Below are 23135 nucleotides of genomic sequence, written 5' to 3'. Positions count from 1 at the left end.
AGGAAACTAAAGTTCATACTCGTGCATCTAATGCTCGTGCGTATGTGATAGCACACAGACAAACTCTGGCCAGTAACCGGTGTGCACTGGCACATAGACGCATCTGTGTACATCAGGGTGCATCGGTACGCACGCCTCTTTTCCAAGGAATGGCAACGAGTTATTGATTTAAAAAAGGCACTGATGTGAGCTAGGTTCTGGATGTTCTTCAGCTCTGTGTGATCCTTGTTCCTTTGCTTCCTGGTTACCCTGCTGCCTGTTTCTCTGTTCCTGGATTTTCCTCTAAATCTCTCCTGATCGTGATTCCAGCATTCCAGCTTGACCTCGATCCTGCTTGATCTGGTGTGCTTAACCTGGCTTGTCTCCAGACACTGCTCCCTCTACCTTGTCTCTGCCTGCTCCTTCGGAACCTGGATACCAGATTTGTCTTTTGGGCCCTGTCTGGCATTCCGAAATGATCAGTGCACAGAATGTCTACCACTGCTCATTGTGAGGTGTTCACTTAGCTGCATCAACCACCATCCCTACAGACCATCTCAACTGATCATCACCTGCCATCCAGGTCACGGAACCCGGGCTACCCTGAGCCTCGCACACCTGTTCCCACCTTTAGGTGTGTTTGAACTAGAGCCACAAGGGAAGCCCTCTTGTCAGCTCAGCCTCCAATCAATGTATGTGACACAATCACTTTAAGCTGATTAGTCTCTCCATTCTGAAAATGTATTTAAAATATTCTAACCCAGGGGTAGGCAACCTTTGAGAGGTGGAGATTTAGCTGAATAACATAAAAGAGCTCAAGGATCACTAAGGTTCGGCTCTCTTTTTTTTAAAGAAAATAAATAGCAAGGCCAAACTAGTCACTGCAAAAATATAAACTTACCCTACCTTAAAAGTGGATAGTGGCAATCACTAGAGCAGTGGACAGTGTCAACAGGGCAGTGGATGGTGTCAGTAGAGCAGTGGACAGTATCAGTAGATCAGTGGACAGTGTCAGTAGGGCAGTGGACGGTGTCAGTAGGGCAGTGGATGGTGTCAGTAAGGCAGTGGACGATCTCAGAGCAGTGGATGGTATCAGTAGAGCAGTAAACGGTGTCAGTAGGGCAGTGGACGGTGTCAGTAGGGCAGTGGACGGTGTCAGTAGGGCAGTGGACGGTGTTAGTAGGACAGAGGATGGTGTCAGTAGAGCAGTGGATAGTATCAGTAGGACAGTAGACTTTGTCAGTAGGGCAGAGGATGGTGTTAGTAGAGCAGTGAATAGTGTCATTAAGGCAGTGGATGTGTCAGTAGGGCAGTGGAATTTGTCAGTAGGGCAGAGGTTGGTGTCAGTAGGGCAGTGGACATTTTGTTGTTTAATTTCCTTTAGATTTACCTTCTATGTAGTGCAAGGGCCGGCCTGCCTGACTACATACAATTTGAAAGTGTTTATGTTGGACTTCATATCATATGGTTTTGGTAAATCTAAAGGAAAGTTGTACAAGAAAATGGTTATAAAAATCGTAAAGTGTGTAGCCAGCTTTAGGCAGAGGATGGTGTCAGTACAGCACCTCTCTCACCTCTCCCTATTCTATTTGTATTGCTCTCTTTGTGTGAAAACCCTGCTGTTCCTGCCAGTGCTTCTGCTTTGATATTAAAAACTGACCACACTAAGCAGGAGAACACTATGTTGGGAACTCAGCCTGCTCCTGACACCCCCCCCCCGCACTGGGAAGATCAGAGTACTGCTGTTTCTCTTTCCCCAGCTCTTATACAGCTGAGAACAGAGGGTATGTGATCATGGGGGGAGAATGGTATTTTATAATTTTTTTTCTATATATATACACAAATCTTTTGCCTTTTATTTCTAGTTTAAATTGAATGGGTTGTTTTACAAGGTGATCGTTCACATCTACTTTAATCAATTCACTGAGTGACATGGTATGGAGGACAGGGGGCCTACCCATAATTTTCACTTTTCACTGACAAGAGTCCAGAACCCAAATAAAGCAGGAATCTAGTTTCCTGCATAACTGCCTCATTCCAAAGGCAATTATTTAAATATTTGTCAGAATAAGGTCAATGGATATACTTGTCCAATAATACCCTGGGGTTCCACTGTGACCACATTGTTCCCTCTCTGTTTGCATCTGTGGATATGGGCATCAACTTCTCACAGGCAGAGAGTCCAGGAGAGAAGGCCTGCATCACCTTGCTCTTGGCCATCTATTGTTCCACCCTAAACTTCACATTTTGGAGCACTAGAAAGCACCATGTGACCCTAATTTATGATTATTTGCTTACAGTTAGCTTCCAGCTCAGGTAGACCACTGTATGATCTTCCTTATTAACTACTGTGACTAGATGCTTGGCTAAGAATGAGAGTGAGAGAAACACTGGCTGCAGTTGCTCACTGTAGCTGCTGCCCTGTGGTGCTGAACTATTTCAGCAAAAGGAGGGAGCTGCTAAGCAGGAAGAGTTCAATAGACTGAGTTAGGCAGCAATGTACTATGGGAATTGTAATCCTGGGGAGAGACTCTACAGTGTAATCAAGAGCTTTTGAACTACATTGCCCAGAGAGGAGATTTGTGGGAGGAGGGGAAAAAGCTGCATTTTCCTAGACTGTACAGGACAAAAGCAGGAAGCAGGAAGAGCAGGAAGAGTTCAATAGACTGAGTTAGGCAGCAATGTACTATGGGAATTGTAATCCTGAGGAGAGACTCTACGGTGTAATCAAGAGCTTTTGAACTACATTGCCCAGAGAGGAGATTGGTGGGAGGAGGGGAAAAAGCTGCATTTTCCTAGACTGTACAGGACACAATTTCCTCTTGCCGTGATGGAAACTGGAGCATGCACACTACTGTCCAGTGTGCACCATCACTGCTTCATATTGGTGGCCTGAGCAGGGATCCAGAGTGCTGAGTTTGGAGGTGCTAATAGACAGATTAACCTAGGTACAGAGCAGAGAGTGGACTAATTGCTGTGTGTGACCGAATGGTGAGCTGCAATATTGCTGGGACTGGTGAGCTGCTGCTGTGGGGATTGCTATCTGCTGCTAGAGAGAGTAAGCCATTTAGAGACTGACTATACAGCAATTAACAGCCTTATTGCTGCCTGCAGGCTGTTTGGGACTATTCACCAATGGTACAACTGGGCCCCAATGCTTGCCGGCTGAAGAGTTAGGACTAAAGACTGTACCTTTACAGCTGCTACACAGAGACTTTGCCTATTGCTTATGCTAAGAGATATCTCTCAAGGGAATTGCACCATATCCTAGCCATTTTCCTAGATTGCACTCTAGATTAGTTATAGTATTATTATTCACACTGCAGTTAATACTTATATGCACTGTTTATTGCTGACTTTGCTGATTTATGAGTTGATTCCAGTCTAGAGGTACAGAACTCTGTTCTAAGTAACTTTGGTATCAGGACCTGGTTCATCTGCTGGTGGAATTGTGCTTCCCAGGGCAGGAGGTTGCAATTTCAGTGTCCACCAGCGGGTGTCTCCCAACAGCCAGCAGTCCCCAGTAATCAGTCTCAACCTGACCTGATTTGATTGGCCTCTCTTGTATCTCCAGACCAGGTCCCACTGAAGGTGAAAAAGAGAGTGCCAAAGGACAGGAGGTCTCTTGGGCTGGAGCACCCCTCCCCCTCTTCATTACCTCTTATTAGTGGCCACCAGTGCATAGGAGAAATCCCCTCAGTTCTTCCACATAGAGGAGTTTATCTCCCATGGTTGAGAAATAGGTTCTTTCATTCTATTACTAGGGTAGGACCCACTAATTCGGGGGAACTTTGTCGCAGTAAGTGGGCTTAGCACTATATGACCATATAGTGTGACCAAACCCCCGTATTGTTGAATATGTTCAGGTGTTTTTAACTAGCCTTGCAGGATAAATGTCATTTTTGTATGTGTGCGCTGTAATCTGTTTTGTACTGTTTTTGGTCTTATAGCAGCACCATCTTGAATGTAAAGCATTTTAGGGTGTCCCCGCCAAGTATGTTTTTGTTTTTGTAAAGGACAGGAGGAACACAAGTAGCGGCAGGTGTTGATAGGAGTGCTTGCAGCAGGTGATACAGACGCTAGTAGGCTGGCAGAACATCAGGTCAGGAATGGTAGCTGATCCAACCGAAGTTAAAGGGGCACTCCACACAGGCTGTGGGTTCAGATGCGAGGCTTGTCAGAGCTCCTAGCAGGCTTGAAACAGGAACTCGCTGTGATGAGCAGAGCTAATACAGATGGCAGCCGAATAGACACTTGAACCAGATGTGAGAGCAGAGCCGGAAACAGCAGCATGGTCACAGGGATAGCCGAGGTCAGCACTAGGCGGGCAGCAAGGTACCCAGACATAAGACACTGGAGCATGAGCAGGAGCCCGCTTTAAATAGTCCATCTGGCACCAACATGCATTAAGTGCACGCACGTGCTTGTGTGCTCATGCGCATTCCTGTGCGCATGCCTAGTCACCATTCTGTTGAGAATTCTGCACACATGCACATTTCTATTAGCCATTCTTCCTGCGTGCACATTTATATTAGTCAAACATCTGATAGTCATTCTCTGACAGCTAGAGGGGGGGGAGAAGCAGCAGCACACTGAGCTTTCCAGTGAATGGCTGGGCAGCGGGGGCATGTCAGGACAAGTCCGATCAATGGAGGAGAGTACATAGTAGGTAGGTAAGGTTGAATAAAGACAATAGTCCATCCAGTTCAACCTGTGTCGGTGTACGTGTGTCAGTGTCAGTAATAATTTCCCATATCTCTGTATATTGTGTTCACTAAGATGCACATCCAAGAGTCTTTTAAAAACATCAATATTCCCCGCTGATACCACCAATTGTGGGAGAGAGTTTTTTTTTCCACCCTGATTGCATTCTTACATTTCTTATTGCATTCCTTGTAGTGTTGGAATGCTGACAATGCCCCCTCTTCTTTATATTTTTTCAAGGCCATTTTTTTCTCTTTAAATAAGACTTTTTACATTACGATTTAGTCTCCCAGTTTAACCTTTGCTCTTCTATATTTATTGCCCATTGGAATGCAATGTGCGATACCTTTGTTTAATATGTTCCTAAAGCATTCCTATTTTTCTTCCGTGTTCAATGTTTCTAGGATTTGGTTCCAATTGATGTCTTTAAGTATTGAACGCAGTTCAGAAAAGTTTGCCTGTTTGAAATTTAAAGTTCTTGTGTTACCCTCATGCCTCCTTTTCTTATGATTTACGCTAAATGTGATCATCCTGTGATCGCTAGATCCCAAGTTGTCCCGTATTGCCACATCTGAGATCAGACTTGGATTGTTTGTAATTAATAAATCTAGCAATGCATTCCTTCTACTCAGGAAATCTAAGAATTGGGACATGAAGTTGTCCTTTAAGACATTCATGAAATGAAGGGCCTTTAATGAGTGAGCTATACACTGAGTTCCCAGCATAGCTAGAAAACTGACCACAGTGTGCTCTTCTGCTTAGTGTGTTCAGTTTATAATAGGAAAGCAGAGGGACTAGCAGGAACACTAGGGATTTCACATAAAGGAAGCAATTCAAAGAGAACATAATACTTTCTCATACAAGTATATGGTATAGTAGGCACATATCAGGAATATGAAGTGTTGGGGTAGCAAACACTTTAATGAACCATTTAAGTTGGGACTGACATTATTAGGCAACATTACTTCAGGGATTCAATAGGGTTTAAAATAGACACACATCAATGTAACCATGCAAGTTCAAAAACAATATTTGCTATATTGCAAGAACTCTTTCACCTCATGTTGTTGGGCTTTTGATATGGACTCTGCTACTTTCATCTGGCATATCCCTTTTTCTTTCTTAGGAAGGGAGCCTAATGCTGCTGAGGGATCTTCTCTAGCTTTCCATTGTTTAATCAGGCTTACTAGCTTGTTATTTTTTCTGTTTAAATGTCTGATAAACCTTATAGTTTTTCTACAAAAAAAACTATAGGGCTAGAAAAAAAATCTCCAACAGACCCCTTTAATGCCTACCAAATACCAACTTCTGATCACAAAAAAGGTTAGTCATGCTTGTTAGCTTGATTTGTATCCCTGCTTTTCCAATGTGATTTGTTTAATGTTTCTAATTTTTAGTGTCATACCCTTGTAGATCCTAACTATATTGTCAAATGCTGAAACATCATTTCCTTGCTTTTTTTCTTTGGCCAGTAATGTACCAAATTTTTATACTAATGTTGAATTAAAAAGTTGATTGTTTTTTGCTTTAAGTTTGATTTTTGCAGACCCGAAATACATATTTTATAAGTTCAAACAATTCATATCCCTTCAAATCTGTATTAAATTCAGTTGCATACAAAAGTATTTGGTTGTGCAAGTCCTTGAGTAGAAAGGGTAAAAAAAAAACCCTTCTCCAAAGCTGAAATTAAGGGCTCTACTAATCATTTTGTGGACTAGGTAAGCCATGAAATATGTCAACTAAAAGTGAATTCTCTCTAAGCACCAAATTAAGAAAGAAATACCCCCAAAACTATTGTTTACACAAAATTTAGTGTGGGATTCCCCCCAAAATCCATACCAGGCCCTTTGGGTCTGGTATGAATTTTAAGGGGAACTCAATGCCAAATTAAAAAAAAATTGGTGTGGGGTCCCCCCCAAAATCCATACCAGACCCTTATCTGAGCATGCGGCCTGGAGGTCAGGATGGGGGGGACGAGTGAGCCCCCCCCTCTTGAACCGTACCAGGCCACATGCCTTCAACATGTTGATGGGGACAAGGGCCTCTTCCCGACAACCTTGACCATTGGTTGTTGGGGTCTGCGGGCGGGGGGCTTATCAGAATCTGGAAGCCCCCAGATCCTGCCCCCCCATGTGAATGGGTAGGGGTACATTGTATCCCTACCCATTCACCAATAAAAGCAGCGAAATGTAAAAAAAATACAAGAGCCCTTTAAAAAAAATACAAAAGTCCTTTATTGTAAAATAGCTCTTTGCCGTCTTCTCTATAAGCCGTCGGGATCCCAAAGCATCCTCCCCATGTTGAGGGCATGTGGCCTGGTATGGTTCAGGAGAGGGTGTGCTCACTCGCCCCCCCCATCCTGTCCTCCTGGCTACATATAGGGTCTGGTATGGATTAGGGGGGGGACCCCCACGCAAGTTTTTTTTTTTTTTGGCATGGAGTTCCCCTTAAAATCGGGAGCCGGCAATACATTACAGCTAGGAGCAAGTTTAAATTACATTTTTTCCTTTAGGAATGTCATTTTTCTGCGGCACTGTTCTAGACATCACACAGATGTGCCACGTTATAGGCAGACTAAGGGGACCCCCAGGCAAGATAGTTAAAGGAATATTTAATTTTTATTGTTTCACTTTAAGCATTATTAAAATCAGTGCTCCTGAAAAAAACAATCATTTAAAACATTTTTTTTTGCATTGATTCATGCCCCCTGGGGCGGTACCCAGGTCCCCATACACTTTTTATGGCAAATAACTTGCATACAAACCTTCAATGAGGACTTTGGATTTTGCAGGTTTGAGCCCCATTGACTTCAACTATTCCCACATATGCCAATTTGACAGGCATGTTTGCCAGCAATAGCGCGCTTTTCCATTTGCATGTCCGCCCAGTTGAAGTCTTAATTGGCTTAATTGGGCGCTATTTTCATGTCCAGTGGGATTGCATATTGGCGATATAGTTCATGACCACTATACTGTATATTTTATTGCATTGCTGTCAATGCAAAAAGGGGCCCATGCATTAGTACAAACTTATTAATTGTATTATCACTTTTTGGGCTTAAATTATTCCTATGAATATTAACCGAAAGGCCAGAAGATGTATGACACATAAAGGGGCAAACATGTAATAATGTCACCCAAAATGATTTACTTTTAGTTGATGTGCGATGGGGCAAGCTGTATGCAGAATTTCAAAAAACACAGTCACTTCCAGTGCTAATAGGTCTTCCAAGGTGTGGAGTAACAGATGTCAGATAAAATGGTGGTGTGAAAGGTATATATAGTATCCTAAAAACTAGGTGGATGCTGCCTTCCTCAGATGGCGTATTTCAAAAGGAACTACAAGAAAAACAGAAATGGAAGGCGCGCACACCTAGTGCATTACCAGAGATAATTTAATAAGAAGACATTTTTGTATAAAAGTGGGTACTCACAAAATGCAACTGACAAAAGGCCATAAACACAGTGCACGGACATGGACAGAACACGGGGTACAGCTAATGCGTTTCAGGGGCGCACCCCCTTCCTCAGAGCCTAGCAGAATTTATTTGTTTTTGAAGTCCTGTTGTAAAGATATAGACCTTTAAAAGCTCCTTTGATTACTTCAGAGGATGCTATTGATACTCAGATGGGAATGTGAACAGTAAATTATACAGTAAGAGAAGTCAAAACCATATTTGGAGCTGCAAAGGTAATAAAAATATTCTCACATAGACTGTCACATCACACTCCATCCAAAAATCAGAAGTTAAATAAACAATGTTTGATATTTTACTGGACAAATATTATAACTGAAAGTCCTTGTTAAAAGGCATGGCCCCTTAAAAGTGTCTGCTGTCCTTGACAGTATGAAGTAAGTACCATCTCTAAAGTTGGACAAATACTATGCAAATTTTGGACAGTTCATTTCCAGTTTTTTTTTTTTTTAAACTAACATTGTATGGCCAGCTTAAAACAAATTTGTTTTGAAAATGTTAGTATGACATGGACAAGACACAGACTTACCTGCTGTAGACAAAGCGATAAAAAGGGTGGCTACTGTATAAAATAATCTGGGAAAACAAGAAATATTTGTCAGCTTCATAACCCAGAAAATGTACTAACCCTAAATATTACTTTTTACACAACCTTTGTACTTCAACTTACTTTATTGAGCAGTGTACAGAGCGGTGCTGATTAACAAAATGAAGTAAATCATATAGCCAATTCAATTTACCGGGAATTTGATGAGTTAAAGTGAACCTCTCTTTTTCTAAAATGTATACTTCACATTAATTAGAAGTGGACATGCCAGCATTACTAAGTTACATAATTATGTAACTTACATATTTATGTAATTATGTTAAATAAAGGATCCCCCTGCAAAAAGTGAGATCATATGATCTCTAGCTAATATGAGCATTGGTTGGGATTTTACATAATTATACATTTCCCCTCACTGTGCTATCACCCCAATAAACCTGTGAAGTATAATTATATGAAAAGCTGCTGCAAAGATAACATGGTTACATGCAGTGTAAATAGTTTCTTAATACAAACAGAATTATAATGTGTCCAAATCTTCTAAATGCAGTCCTCATATATTAGAATCATGATAGTGAAAAAGGTTCCCTTTTCTAGAAATCTTCAGATAAATTAAAGTCCACTGCCAGCGATGTATGCCACAAACTTTCACCACTGCATTTGAATGATCCAAACGCTGTTGCTCTCTTTGTTCTCTCTGTCCACCTTCAGAAAAATATGCTCACCAGATACAGTATGAGGGACCTTAAAGTGTCCCTAGACCCACATCATAAAAAACTATCAATAAATTCTGTATTGCATGCTGTTCATACTCAGTCTCTATGAGATTTATTTTCTGTATTCTGCAAGAAAACCTGATTGGTCCTGCAGTTCTCCCCCTTCTGTCCAAGTCCCCAGTTCAGCTAGGAATTTTGCAGAGCAGCGTTGGTAGCTCTGTACATGCTCAGTTTTCAGTGAGTTTCTATGCTGAGCATTTCCTCCCCATCTCAGCAACCCTTGTGACTATAGAGTCATACATGTCGGTGTATACATAGTGGTAAATGATAGCCCACTGCCTCCCTCCTCCTTCATGCCCACTAATCAGCTAAACCCAATGGGGATGGAATATTGCAGTGTTTCTCAACTCCAGTCCTCAACGCACCCCAACAGGTCATGTTTTCATGTTTTCCATTATTTTGCACAGGTGATTTGATCAGTTTCACTGTCTTAGTAATTACCACAGCTGTTTCATCTGAGGGAAATCCTGAAAACATGACCTTTTGAGGTGCCTTGAGGACTAGAGTTGAGAATCTCTGGCATATAGCATGTAGATTAATGGAGGCTTCACCTCCCTTTTATTCTAAGACACAGGCTGGAGGGTCATGAGACTGTCATAACTCCACCCATACCATGTTATTGGCAAAAAAATAATAAAGATCTGATTTCAAATATATATTTGTATGATAATTTAAAACTGTTTCTTGATGTTAATTATTTATTTTTACTCTGTATTCCAAAGGCTGTTTTTTTATTTTGAACATGTGACCAGCAGCAGAAGACTACAAGCTCCTCCTGCTTATGTGTTCCTGCAGACAGGCAGGGAAATATCTGGGTTATGTGACAGCTGTATATCGATTAGGAAAAATGTACATAGATGTTTGTTTTTTAATTAAAATAATTACAGTGCCATCATCGATATAAAGAAATAGAAGGGACAATGTAAACTAAATAGTGTGTTTATTGTCACTGTAAATCTTAAAGGTCTTAAAGTGCTCAAAAATCTCAGTTTATCTCACACATTTATCTAAGACAGGGCTTTCACCTCCTTGTAAGTTTAACCACCATATGACTCATCAGGTGTAAAACCTCAGAAAGAAATGAAATAGCAAACTCATAGTATATTACTGCTTAATAAAACCAACTATATTAAAATCTAGGTAGATGCTTATATTTAAAAAGTGCAAAAAGCAATATGAAAAAACAGCCTAAACCATGTAAAATATCTCATCTACTGTGATTCCCACTGATACACCATTGTCTTCTGCCTGTGTAGTAGTGCTACTGCTCAGTCCCAAACTACTAGTTTTATCCTTATGATTTCTCATGATTCACACATGAGGACTGCATTTAGAAGATTGTTTGTCTTAGACAATGATCATTTTGTTTGAGCGCTGTTTCACATTTTATGTTATACAATACATCATTATAGACTGCAGAAAGTGTGTTGTTCCAAAACAGACAGACCTTGTCATGGGGATTTGATCAACAAATTACATTATTTTGCTACACTACTACACAAAGCCTGGATATGTAATGAGTAAATATGATTGCCCCCATGTAGATTTATAATTGCAAATTATACATAAAAACAAGGTAAATTTTAACCCATATTGGAATATGGGAATAAAAAGAATATTTAAAAAAAAGAAACTGCTCTTATTCACTGGTATATTTGAAAACTAAGAAAAACAAAACACAACAATAACCACTTGCGGACCACCCACCCACAATGTACTACAGGCAGGTGGCTCGTACAGGCACAGGCACATACTGGGATGTCGCTGCCTATTTCTGAGTTTTACACAGCGTGAGTTTGTCAGCAGGTCCCGGCCAATGATCCACCCAGCATCAGTTAATGTCAGTAGTTTGTAGACGCTATAAATTTCATGCAAACCAGTCAATATATACTTATTGTATTTTTTTTTATTATTTACCAAAGACATGTAGCAGAATACATTTTGACCTAAATTTATGAAGAAATGATATATATATATTTTTTTTAATTTATTGGATATGTTTTATAATAAAAAATGCTGTGTTTTTTTTTTCTCTTCAAAATTTTCAGCCTTTTTTTGTTTATACAGTATAATGAAAAAAAATTAAAACCCAGTGGTGATCAAATATCACCAAAAGAAAGTTCTATTTGTGTAAAAAAAATATGATAATTTTGTTTGGGTACAGTGTTGCGTGACTGTGCAATTACCAGTTAAAGAGCCCAGTGCTAAATAGCAAAAATGACCTGGTCGTGAAAGGGGTGGAACCTTCCAGAGCTGAGGTGGTCAAAAAACTGTTCCTTACTCTATCAAAAACTAAACATATTTGGTTAGTGATACATGTTAAAGTCCCATGACAAAGCCTGCCCATGAATGGCTTAGAAATTTATTGTAGTATTAATCTTACACAGATGGCCACCCTATGTGTTACATCACTATAGCTGCAATCACCAAACAAAAGTCCAAGCGCACTTAGGACACAGTATTTTCTGTATTAACAGTACAAAGGTTAAAAAACAATTAAAATATATCCAGCCAATGACTGTTTCTTGAGCAAAGTACATGCATTCTCTAGGCATCATAATAAACTGCTGGAGACTAGGGATGAGCTTCGAGTTCGAGTCAAACCCAGGTTCGACTCGAACATCGCCTGTTCGACCGTGCGTCGAATTGCGAATGTTATGGGCCATTCGCGCCAAATTCAAGTGGCACGTCACGGCACATAATTCACTGCAGCATCGCAGTGCATTGCTGGCTGATGATTGGCCAAGCATGCACTATAACCCGCATGCTTGACCGATCACAGCGCCGTCTGTACAGAGAGCCGTAATTGGCCAAAGCCAGGGTGGCTTTGGCCAATTATGGCTCAGGGGGTTTAGTACACACCCCACACTATATAAGGCCGCCTGTGTGGCGGCCTTGTGTAGTGTGTTGCGGCGGCGGAGAGAGATAGACAGAGAGACCGTGTCATTTGATTCAAGTTACATAGAGTAGGCAGGCGAGTCAGTTAGCTGCACTTACAGTGTATTGTGTGTATATATATGCATCCTAGGTGTTGTGTGTATATATATATATATATATATATATATATATATATATATACACTGTATTCAGTTTAGCTAGATCCGTTCCTGTTATTCTCTTCCTACTGACAGGCAGGCAGGTGTTTTTTACAGTATTTACAGTTAGTGTACTGTGTCCTTTGCACAGTGTGCACCTAAAGTTACCTGAAGAAAATTGCTGGTGTTCTTCTGATCCTATTAGTACCACAGGCAGGCAGCTGCAGTATTTACAGTTAGTGTAGTGTGTCCTCTGCACAGTGTGCACCTAAAGCTACCTGAAGAAAATTGCTGGTGTTCTGCTGATCCTATTAGTACCACAAGGAGGCAGCTGCAGTATTTACAGTTAGTGTACTGTGTCTTCTGCACAGTGTGCACCTAAAGCTACCTGAAGAAAATTGCTGGTGTTCTTCTGATCCTATTAGTACCACAGGCAGGCAGCTGCAGTATTTACAGTTAGTGTACTGTGTCCTCTGCACAGTGTGCACCTAAAGCTACCTGAAGACAATTGCTGGTGTTCTGATCTTATTAATACCACAGGCAGGCAGCTGCAGTATTTACAGTTAGTGTACTGTGTCCTCTGCACAGTGTGCACCTAAAGCTACCTGAAGACAATTGCTGGTGTTCTGATCCTATTAATACCACAGGCAGGCAGCTGCAGGATTTACAGTTAGTGTACTGTGTCCTCTGCACAGTGCACCTAAAGCTACCTGAAGACAATTGCTGGTGTTCTCATACTAATAATACTACAGGCAGGCAGTTGATTCTGCTAGCTGCAGTATAATCAATATATATATATATATATATATATATATATATACACACATCCCAGCTTTGTGCAGCTACATCTCACTGCAGGCCATTAGTATGTCTGGAAGGCCAACAAGGAGAGGCAGACAGTCACAAGCCAATAAAAGAGGGCAAGCAGGCTCTGTGTCTAGAGGTAACAGTGCTGGTCGTGGATACGGTGCATCCTCATCAGCAGGTGGCCGTGGGACAAGCTCGTCCTTTTTTTCGGCACCTGGCCGTGTTGAGCCGCAACATGCCAAAGAATTGGTAGAGTGGATGACCAAGCCGTCCTCATCCTCCTCATCCTCTCTCACCCAGGCTCAGGGTACTTTGGCAAAGCAGCTGCCAACGCGGCCTCTTTCCTCGGCTCAATGGCATCAGTCACTCCTTCCCTAGCCCCACCATGTCCCTAGTCCCCCTGAACTGTTTGACCACAGTGTTGGGTACATGCTCCAGGAGGATGCCCAGCGTTTTGAAGGCTCAGATAATGGTACTCAGCTAGAGGAAGGCAGTACCGTGAGCCCAGAGAGAGGGGGTGCCCAAAAAGGACAGCAATCTGGCAGTCATGTTCCACTACCAGGTTTGCTCCATTGATGGGAGGGGATGATGAGGAAGTCGCTGACTCCACGTGGGTGCCTGATAGGAGAGAGGCCAGCTTAAGGGCAGCACACGACTGCATCACACCGCAGAGCTCCGCATGTGCTGGGCGCTGCTGTCTCTGCACGTTATTCCAAAAGTTCTTTGGTGTGGGCCTTTTTTGAGACGAGTGCATCAGATCGCACCGCTGCTATTTGCAACATATGTCTCAAGCGTATCTCACGTGGCCAAAACATCACCCGCTTGGGCACCACATGCTTGACCAGACATATGTCGACCTGCCATGCAGTTCGTTGGCAAGCGTACCTAAAAGACCCACACCTAAGAACAAAGCGGACCTCTCCTTGCTCCTCATCAGCTGGAATCTCCAACCCCACTATACCTTCAGTCCTCTCTGAAACCTGCACTGAGAGGAATGAAGGTGTAGAATTAGGTGTGTCACAGCCAAGTACTTGGGGGCAATCTACTATCGGTACACCGACGTCAGATTGTACCAGGCAAATTTCCCTGCCCCAGCTGCTGCACCGCCGAAAGAAGTTTGCTCCCAGCCATCCACATACCCAGTGGTTGAATGCTAGCTTAGCTAAATTGCTAGCACTTCAACTGCTGCCTTTTCAATTGGTAGACTTTGCCCCCTTCCGTGAGTTTGTGGAATGTGCGGTTCCTCAGTGGCAGGTTTCCAAACGCCACTTTTTCTCATGGAAGGTGATTCTGGCTCTCTACCGCCATGTGGAAGGCAATGTCTTGGCCACGCTGGACAGGGCGGTCAGCGGTAAGGTGCATATTACCGCTGACTCATGGTGCAGCAGGCATGGACAGGGACATTACCTACCTCCTCTCCGCCCTCCGACAGGGACAACTGACCCATGTGCCCTCTTTGGCTCACATTCTTAACTTGGTGGTGCAGCAGTTCTTGGGCAGGTACCCGGGCTTACAGGGTGTCCTGAGGTAGGCCAGGGAAGTCTGTGTGCATTACCACAGGTTATATAATGCCAGTGCTCGGCTGGCTGACCTCCAAAAGGAATTTAACCTGCCCAAGACCCGCTAATCTGTGACATGCCCACCAGGTGGAATTCAATGTTGGCCATGCTGCAGCAGCTGCACACGCAGCAGAGGGCCATCAATGAGTACCTATGCGACTATGGCACCAGGACAGGGTCAGGGGAGCTTGTTTTTTTTTTTCCCCACGCCCATGGGCTATGATCAGGGATGCATGCACTGTCCTGTCACCATTTGAGGAGGCCACGAGGATGGTGAGCAGTGACAGTGCATGCATCAGTGACACTGTCCCTCTTGTCCACCTGTTGGAGCACACGCTGCGTGGAATAATGGACAGGGCACTTGAGGCAGAACAGAGGGAGGAAGAGGAGGAGTTCCTTACCTCTCAAGGCTCCCTTTATCCAGACAGTGTTCCTGCGTGCCCGCCGATCACACAGGAAGAGGAGGAGGATTGTGTCAGCATGGAGGTGGAGCCTGGCACTCAGCATCAGCAGCAGTGTTCAAGGGATCATTTACAGTCTGAAGAAAACCATGGGCTTGTATGTGGCTGGGAGGAGGTGGCTGCGGATCATGTCGTCCTTAGTGACCCAGAGGAGTCTGGACCAAATGCCTCAGCAAACCTACGCTGCATGGCCTCCCTGATCCTGCAAAGCCTGCGGAAGGATCCTCGTATTTGTGGTATCAAGGGGAGGGATTATTACTGGCTGGCAACCCTCCTTGATCCACGTTACAAGGGTAAGGTTATGGACCTAATCTTGAAGTCGCAGAGGGAGCAGAGGATGAAACATCTTCGGGAGGCCTTGCAGATAGGTTTGTGCAATGCGTTTCCAGAGCCTGGGAGGTTACAATTTCCTGGTCCTCCTGGACAATGTGTTGCTGAGGCTTTGGTCAGTCACAGAAGGAGCGGTGGAGAAGGTGGCTGTCTGACCAATGCTTTCAGACAATTTTTTAGTCCGCAGCCCCAAAGTCTGATCGGTCCCAGCAACCATCGCCAGCGTCTGATTCACATGGTGCAGGAATACCTAGGGGCAAGATCAGACTTGGACACGTTTCTCACCGAAAATCCTCTGGGTTACTGGGTCTTGAGGATGGATCACTGGCCAGAGCTTGCACAGTATGCAATTGAGCTACTGGCCTGTCCTGCATCCAGCGTTCTTTCAGAACGCACATTCAGTGCTGCTGGAGGCTTTGTAACCGATCACAGGTTGCACCAGTCCACCAAATCGGTTGATCGGCTGACCTTCATAAAAATGAATCAGTCTTGGATCACCAGCTACCAAGCACCTGATGCTGATGTAACTGAATAATTTTTTTTAATGTGAGATCCCTTCAAGACTGCCTATGCTGATGCTGAGTGACTTCCCTGTTATGCTGAGTGACAATCCTCTTCCTCCTCAATTTTCATGCTGATAGCTTGTAAGAACATGTTTTGTTCTGGGTACTGCCATCAGTGGCTAAGGCCCAATTTTTCTGACCCTGTTTAACAGGGGCGTGTAATTACAATTTTTGATGCAATACTTTGCAGCAGGGCTCATTCCTGCACTCCAACTAGAGTTCTGTAAGAAGCTGCGCTAAAATTATTTAAAAGTCCATATAAATGACATCAAGGGGATTTCTCCAATTCCTTATTCAAAATGAAAACACCACCACCGTGCACTTCTAAGCAGTAGTGACAATCCACCCTAGTAGTAGAGCCTGCTTACCAGATGGCAAGCATAAAGGGCAAGTGGCTTTAACCTAGCCAAGGCCTTTCAGCTTGCTGCCGCTCCGGGTGTTCCTATGGGGGGTAAATCTCCAGGCTCCCTTAGGTTTGTCTACATGTCACCATTCAACACGAATAACTCAGATGACCCAGAAGGAGAAAAGAACTCGCCATAGTGTAAAAATCCTCCAAATATTTATTATAAAACAAGTAGTCACTTACATTCAAGTTAGTAAAGTTGTGTATACGATAAAAGCTGGCCGGCATACAAACATACGGAGCCCGTACTCTCACTCCGAAAGCGTGGTGACGTCAGTGCGTACCTTCCCAGACACGTTTCGTCATCATCTGACGTTGTCAATGGGGGTTGTCAAAGCCCCATTTACCCCCCATAGGAACACCCGGAGCGGCAGCAAGCTGAAAGGCCTTGGCTAGGTTAAAGCCACTTGCCCTTTATGCTTGCCATCTGGTAAGCAGGCTCTACTACTAGGGTTGATTGTCACTACTGCTTAGAAGTGCACGGTGGTGGTGTTTTCATTTTGAATAAGGAATTGGAGAAATCCCCTTGATGTCATTTATATGGACTTTTAAATAATTTTAGCGCAGCTTCTTACAGAACTCTAGATTTTGGTGTGATCGCACTATATGCTGCTGCTTATATGCTTTTGTGTTAGCGCGGTTCTTTGCCTATACATACTCCAACTAGAGTATCTGTGAGGGGTTGCAGTGTTGTGGCACCAGCACCAGTGTCCAAGGCCCAATTTTTCAGCCCCTGTTTAACAGGGGCGTATAATTACAATTTTTGATGCAATACTTTGCAGCAGGGCTCATTCCTGCGCTCCAGCTATAGCATCTGTAAGGGGTTGGACTGTTGTGGCACCAGTGCCTAAGGCCCAATTTTTCTGCACCTGTTCAACAGGGACATGTAATTACAATTCTTGATCTAATATTTCACAGCAGGGCCCATTCCAGCACCCACCAAGAGTAACTGTGAGAACTTACAGTGTTGTGGCACCACCACCACCAAAGGCCCAATTTTTCTACCATTGTTCAACAATGGCATGTAATTACAATTCTTGGCCTAATATTTCACAGCAGGGCCCGTTCCTGCCCCCGCCAAGAGTAACTGTGAGGGCTTACAGTGTTGTGGCAACACCAACACTTAAGGCCCCAATTTCTGCAGAGTATATAGGGCAGGACCCTACTTTCAAACATCCAACTTACAAACGACTCCTTCTTGCAAACGGAAGGTGACAACAGGAAGTGAGATGAAATCTACCCCTAGGAAGGGAAATTCTCTCCTGTAAGAGTTAATATGGGAAAAATGTGTCTCCTCTCCACTGATGCTTTATCACCAATCCTTGTTTCACTAAAAACCCCTGTAGGTTTGTTGTTAAGTAAAATCTTTTCAAAAAACCTTTGTCATTGGGACAGAAAGTGAGGTGAAATCTTAGGAAGAGGTGCACAGACAGCAAAACAAATGTTACAGGGGTGATAACCCTTCCCTATGTTTTCCAAAAAGCTTAAAAATAGATTTTTTTGGCTGGAGCTACACTTTAAAAATGTACCAGTTCAAAATTACAAACAGATTTTACTTAACAACAAACCTACAGTCCCTGTCTTGTTTGCACCGCCTGTATACTGCTTTTCAGAGTATATAGGGCCTGGGGGCCCCACGCCTTTCCTTTTTTTAATTTGGGTGCGGGGTTCCTCTTAATATCTATACAAGACCCAAAGGGCCTATTAATGGACTGGGGGGGGTACCCATGCCATTTGTCTCACTGATTTTCATCCATATTGCCGGGACCCGACATTACATTAAAGCCGCAAGCAGTTTTAATTGACTTCTATTCCTTTACAAATGTCATTTTGTGCAGGGACTGTTCTAAGCATGGGAAACACACGCCACTTTACAGGCATACTATAGACACCCCCCAGGTACGATATTTAAAGGAATATTTCACTTTTTTTCACTTTAAGAATCATTAACCGGTTCCCGACCGTCTCCTGTACATTTACGTCAGCAGAATGGCACGGCTGCACAAAGTAACGTACCCGCACATTACTTTGAATTTGCTGCTGTGTGCGTGCGCCGCCGGTGGCGCGTGCGCCTGCCGCAAGCTCCGTGAGTCGGGTCGCGGGTCCCGCGGACTCGATCGCTGCGGGGATACCTGCAATCGCCTCACGGAGAGGCGAATGGGGAGATGCTGATGTAAACAGCATCTCCCCGTTCTGCCTAGTGACAGTGTCACTGGATCTCTGCTCCCTGTCATCGGCGCAGAGATCAGTGACGTCACATACACAGCCAATCCCCCCCTACAGTTAGTAATCACTCCCAGTACTGATTTAACCCCTCCCCCTAGTGGTTAACCCCTTCACTGCCAGTGTTATTTATACAGGACTCAATGCATTTTTATAGCACTGATTGCTGTATAAATGACAATGATCCCAAAAATGTGTCAAATCAATAAACACTTATTGCGATTTTTTTTTTACCAAAAATATGTAGAAGAATAGGTATCGGCCTAAACTGAGGAAAAAAAACGTTTTTTTATATTTTTTTGGGGATATTTATTATAGCAAAATGTAAAAAATAATGTGATTTTTTCAACATTGTCGCTATTTTTTGTTTATAGCGCAAAAAATTGCAGAGATGATCAAATACCACCAAAAGAAAGCTCTATTTATGGGAAAAAAAGGACATCAATTTTGTTTTGGAGCCATGTCCCACGACCGCGCAATTGTCAGTTAAAGCAACGCAGTGCCGAATCGCAAAAAGTGCTCTGGTCAGGAAGGGGGTAAATCCTTCCGGGGCTGAAGTGGTTAAAATCACTGCTCCCGAAAAAACTTTTTTTTGCATTGATACATGTCCCCTGGGGCAGTACCCGGGTCCCCAAACTCTTTTTAGGACAATAACTTGCATATTAGTCTTTAAAATGAGCACTTTTTATTTTAAGTGTTCGAGTCCCATAGACTTTAACGGGGTTCTAAAGTTTGCGCCAAATTTCGGTCTGTTCGCAGGTTCTGGTGCGAACCGAACCGGCGGGGTGTTCTGCTCATCCCTACTGGAGGCACACCTATTTTAAATTGTCCAGGGAAACACAACTTAACCCCCTGGAGGGGGACAGGCTCAACTGGTATTGCCAGTGGTAAATCACGCGCGAGACATGGACACCCAGAAACAGTCCAGGAAGATTTGTCAAGCACATTTTTTCAGCATGTCAGCAAACAAATAAAGTTTACAATTTGTATTGCTTTGTACTACAGCATAGCATTAAAAAAAAAAAAAAAATCTGCTCATCTGAATCACTAACTAAACTTGGGTTAGTTCCCGACTAACAGGGTGTCCTCCTTAATGAATTACCCAAAACAAACAGGTAGCACTTGGCCTTTTTAAGTGTTCTGCCTTTTCTCCAAGCAGTAGACTTCCCTAGCAATGAGAGCGAGACCGCCTCAAGCATCAGTCAAAACCTAAAGAAAAGAAGCGCCGGTCCATCACATACATTAGATTTCATATATTCCCATCGACCACTCGCCCAATCAGGTTTTTTCACTGCAACCAAAAACATCAATATAATACAAAACCCTGGTAACACACTCCCCCGGAAAGCAAAGGGGTTACTGTGGTAAAAGAAGGGTCATATTAGGGTTTCATTATAGAAAAATGTAAAGTTTATTGTAACTATCTAGAGACAATTGAAATCAATTAAATAATCACTTCCTCCCAGGGCACATGTATCAGTAATTCCAGAGCCGCTACTATAACAAATTAAATAACTACACAATTACGCTTGAACTTCCAAAAGGTGAATACAAACATTAGCAGCGCTAATCGATTGACATTCAGATCAATATATAAAAAGTCCTTCTTTGACACTCCATGAGTATGAAAGCTGTGAGCCTGTTCACAATCTAGCTTGAATGGCAAGAGATTGTTGTAATAATCCCAGTTCCCGTCATCATACCATGTAATTAAACCCCCAATGGGTATCGACTCACCAGATGACAGCAAAAGCCGAGCCTTATACGATCATATCTCTTTATCTCGTGGTCTGTTGAAGGTCAAACTCTTCATCTACTGTATATCATCTTGCCACCATGAAAGAGACACCCACATAGCGTGATACTGTTCTGATTGTCTTAATCGATAAAACCCCCAATAATCCATTACACTTACAAAAATAAAAACATTAAAAAACGTATAATATCCTCTAATAACATCAGCCTGCGAGCGCAGCTCTCACCACCCTTCCGTTGAAACGAACAAACCAGTTCCCGGGTTGAGAGGCACAGTCACATCTGGATTGATCGTGTGGACATTCCCTAATGCTTTTCATAGGAGACTTCATCAGAGGGTGTAGTCCCACTACTCAACTGTTCATTCATATAGGCCAGCACACACCAAAAATATTTAACCCTGTGTGTGCTTAATTATACATGCTTTTGCAATCCCAATCTCTTTGTTCTTATAAACATAAACATTACCCGAGGGCATATGCTAGACCAGGCATCCTACAATATCTCAATAGTATCCCAGAGGCATCACTAATTATCTCTAATTTAATTTTGTATTATGATGTGTAAAATGAACTTTTTTTTTGCAAAATGACAATGTTTGATATATTAAAATATCTAACTTACTCGTTCCGTTTTTCCAGCTTACTGCTCTCTGTTTTCTCAGATAAAAAAAGTTATATATTTTCCTTGTGCTGGTTGTCATCTTGCCTGTGGGCATGTGAAGCCCACAGGCATCCTCTTTCAGGATACGGTGCTGCTGATCGACCAGCATGCACCGCCCGTTCTATCCCCAATTTCGCGCATGCGCAGTAAACAGAAATCGTAGAGCCGTCAACAGCTCAGGTTGATGTCACATCTGTTGAAATCACGCGAGGTTTCACGGCAGGTCTCCGCACTCACTCCTGGGATGAATGACACGAGATCCCAGGAGACAGTGTGGCGATCTGAGGAAATGATGCGAATACCCGCAAAATCCCCGCCCACAGCCGCAGGGAATGAACACGGCCGGGACACTTATCGTAAGGTAGGAAAAAAAAAAGGTCCATATAGCACTCGGTGCTATATTTGGAAGCCACGGAGCTGAAGTTTAAAAAATGAGTGAAGATCCGCTTTAAGATGCATTACCGACAATATTCAGCAGGGTTAACATAAAACTCGGTCACACTGAGCAGTTAGCCAGAGTATACTGTTAATGGGAAATCTGTGATTGTAACCGGATCAGATTGGTCTGGCAATGTATGGGCCCTTTAAAGTTCTACATCCTCAAATTGAAGAGCAATGATCCATTGTGATAATATAAATGTTTAAAATTAGAATATTACCCACCCACGGATATATAATTCAATGAAGTAAATATATATATATATATATATATATATATATATATATATATATATATACACATACACACACACACACACACACACACACACACACACACACATATATATACAGTATCTCACAAATATGAGTACACCCCTTACATTTTTGTAAAGATTTTAATCAGTATTTTCATGTGACAACACTGAACAAATTACACTTTGCTACAATGTAAAGTAGTGAGTGTACAGCTTGTATAACAGTGTAAATTTGCTGTCCCCTCAAAATAACTCAACACACAGCCATTAATGCCTGGCAACAAAAGTGAGTACAACGCTAAGTGAAAATGTCCAAATTGGGCCCAATTAGCCATTTTCCCTCCCCGGTGTCATGTGCCTCGTTAGTGTTACAAGGTCTCAGGTGTGAATGGGAAAAAGGTGTGTTAAATTTGGTGTTATCACTCTCACTCTCTCATACTGGTTACTGGTAGTTCAACATGGCACCTCATGGCAAAGAATTCTCTGAGGATCTGAAAAAAAGAAATGTTGCTCTACATGAAGATGGCCTAGGCTATAGGAAGTTTGCCAAGACCCTGAAACAGAGCTGCGGCCAAGACCATAAAGTGGTTTAACAGGGCAGGTTCCACTCAGAACAGGCCACGGTCGACCAAAGAAGTTGAGTGCACATTCTCAGCGCCATATCCAGAGGTTGTCTTTAGGAAATAGACATATGAGTGCTGCCAGCATTGCTGCAGAGGTTGAAGGGGTGGGGGGGTCAGCAAGTCAGTGCTCAGACCATACACCACACACTGCATCAAATTGGTCTGCATGGCTGTTGTCCCAGAATGAAGCCTCTTCTAAAAATGATGCACAAGAAAGCCTGCAGTTTGCTGAAGACAAGCAGACTAAGGAAATGGATTACTGAAACCATGTTCTGTGGTCTCATGAGACCAAGATAAACGTATGTGGTTCAGATGGTGTCACGCGTGTGTGGTGGCAATCAGATGAGGAGCACAAAGACAAGTGTGTCTTGCCTACAGTCAAGCATGGTGGTGAAAGTGTCATGGTCTGGGGCTGCATGAGTGCTGCCGGTACTGGGGAGCTACAGTTCATTGAGGGAACCATGAATGCCAACGTGTACTGTGACATATTGAAGCAGAGCATGATCCCTCCTTTCGGAGACTTGGCCGCAGGGC

At 43.0% G+C, this 23135-nt stretch overlaps 1 protein-coding gene across 1 annotated transcript in view; it reads right to left on the bottom strand.

The window, feature by feature from the left end:
* The window catches only part of SLC43A3 (solute carrier family 43 member 3), a 598240-nt gene that overhangs the window by 396880 nt on the left and 178225 nt on the right, over window positions 1-23135 (bottom strand). Inside the window, exon 6 of the mRNA XM_073596989.1 lies at window positions 8688-8734. Within this exon, the coding sequence (XP_073453090.1) occupies window positions 8688-8734 (47 nt within the window). The remainder of the gene's footprint in view (window positions 1-8687; window positions 8735-23135) is intronic.

Source organism: Aquarana catesbeiana, linkage group LG08, assembly GCF_042186555.1.
Source record: "Aquarana catesbeiana isolate 2022-GZ linkage group LG08, ASM4218655v1, whole genome shotgun sequence".
Lineage (NCBI taxonomy): Eukaryota > Metazoa > Chordata > Amphibia > Anura > Ranidae > Aquarana > Aquarana catesbeiana.
Note: the sequence above shows the minus strand (reverse complement) of the source record. Positions and strands in the feature narration are given on the sequence as shown.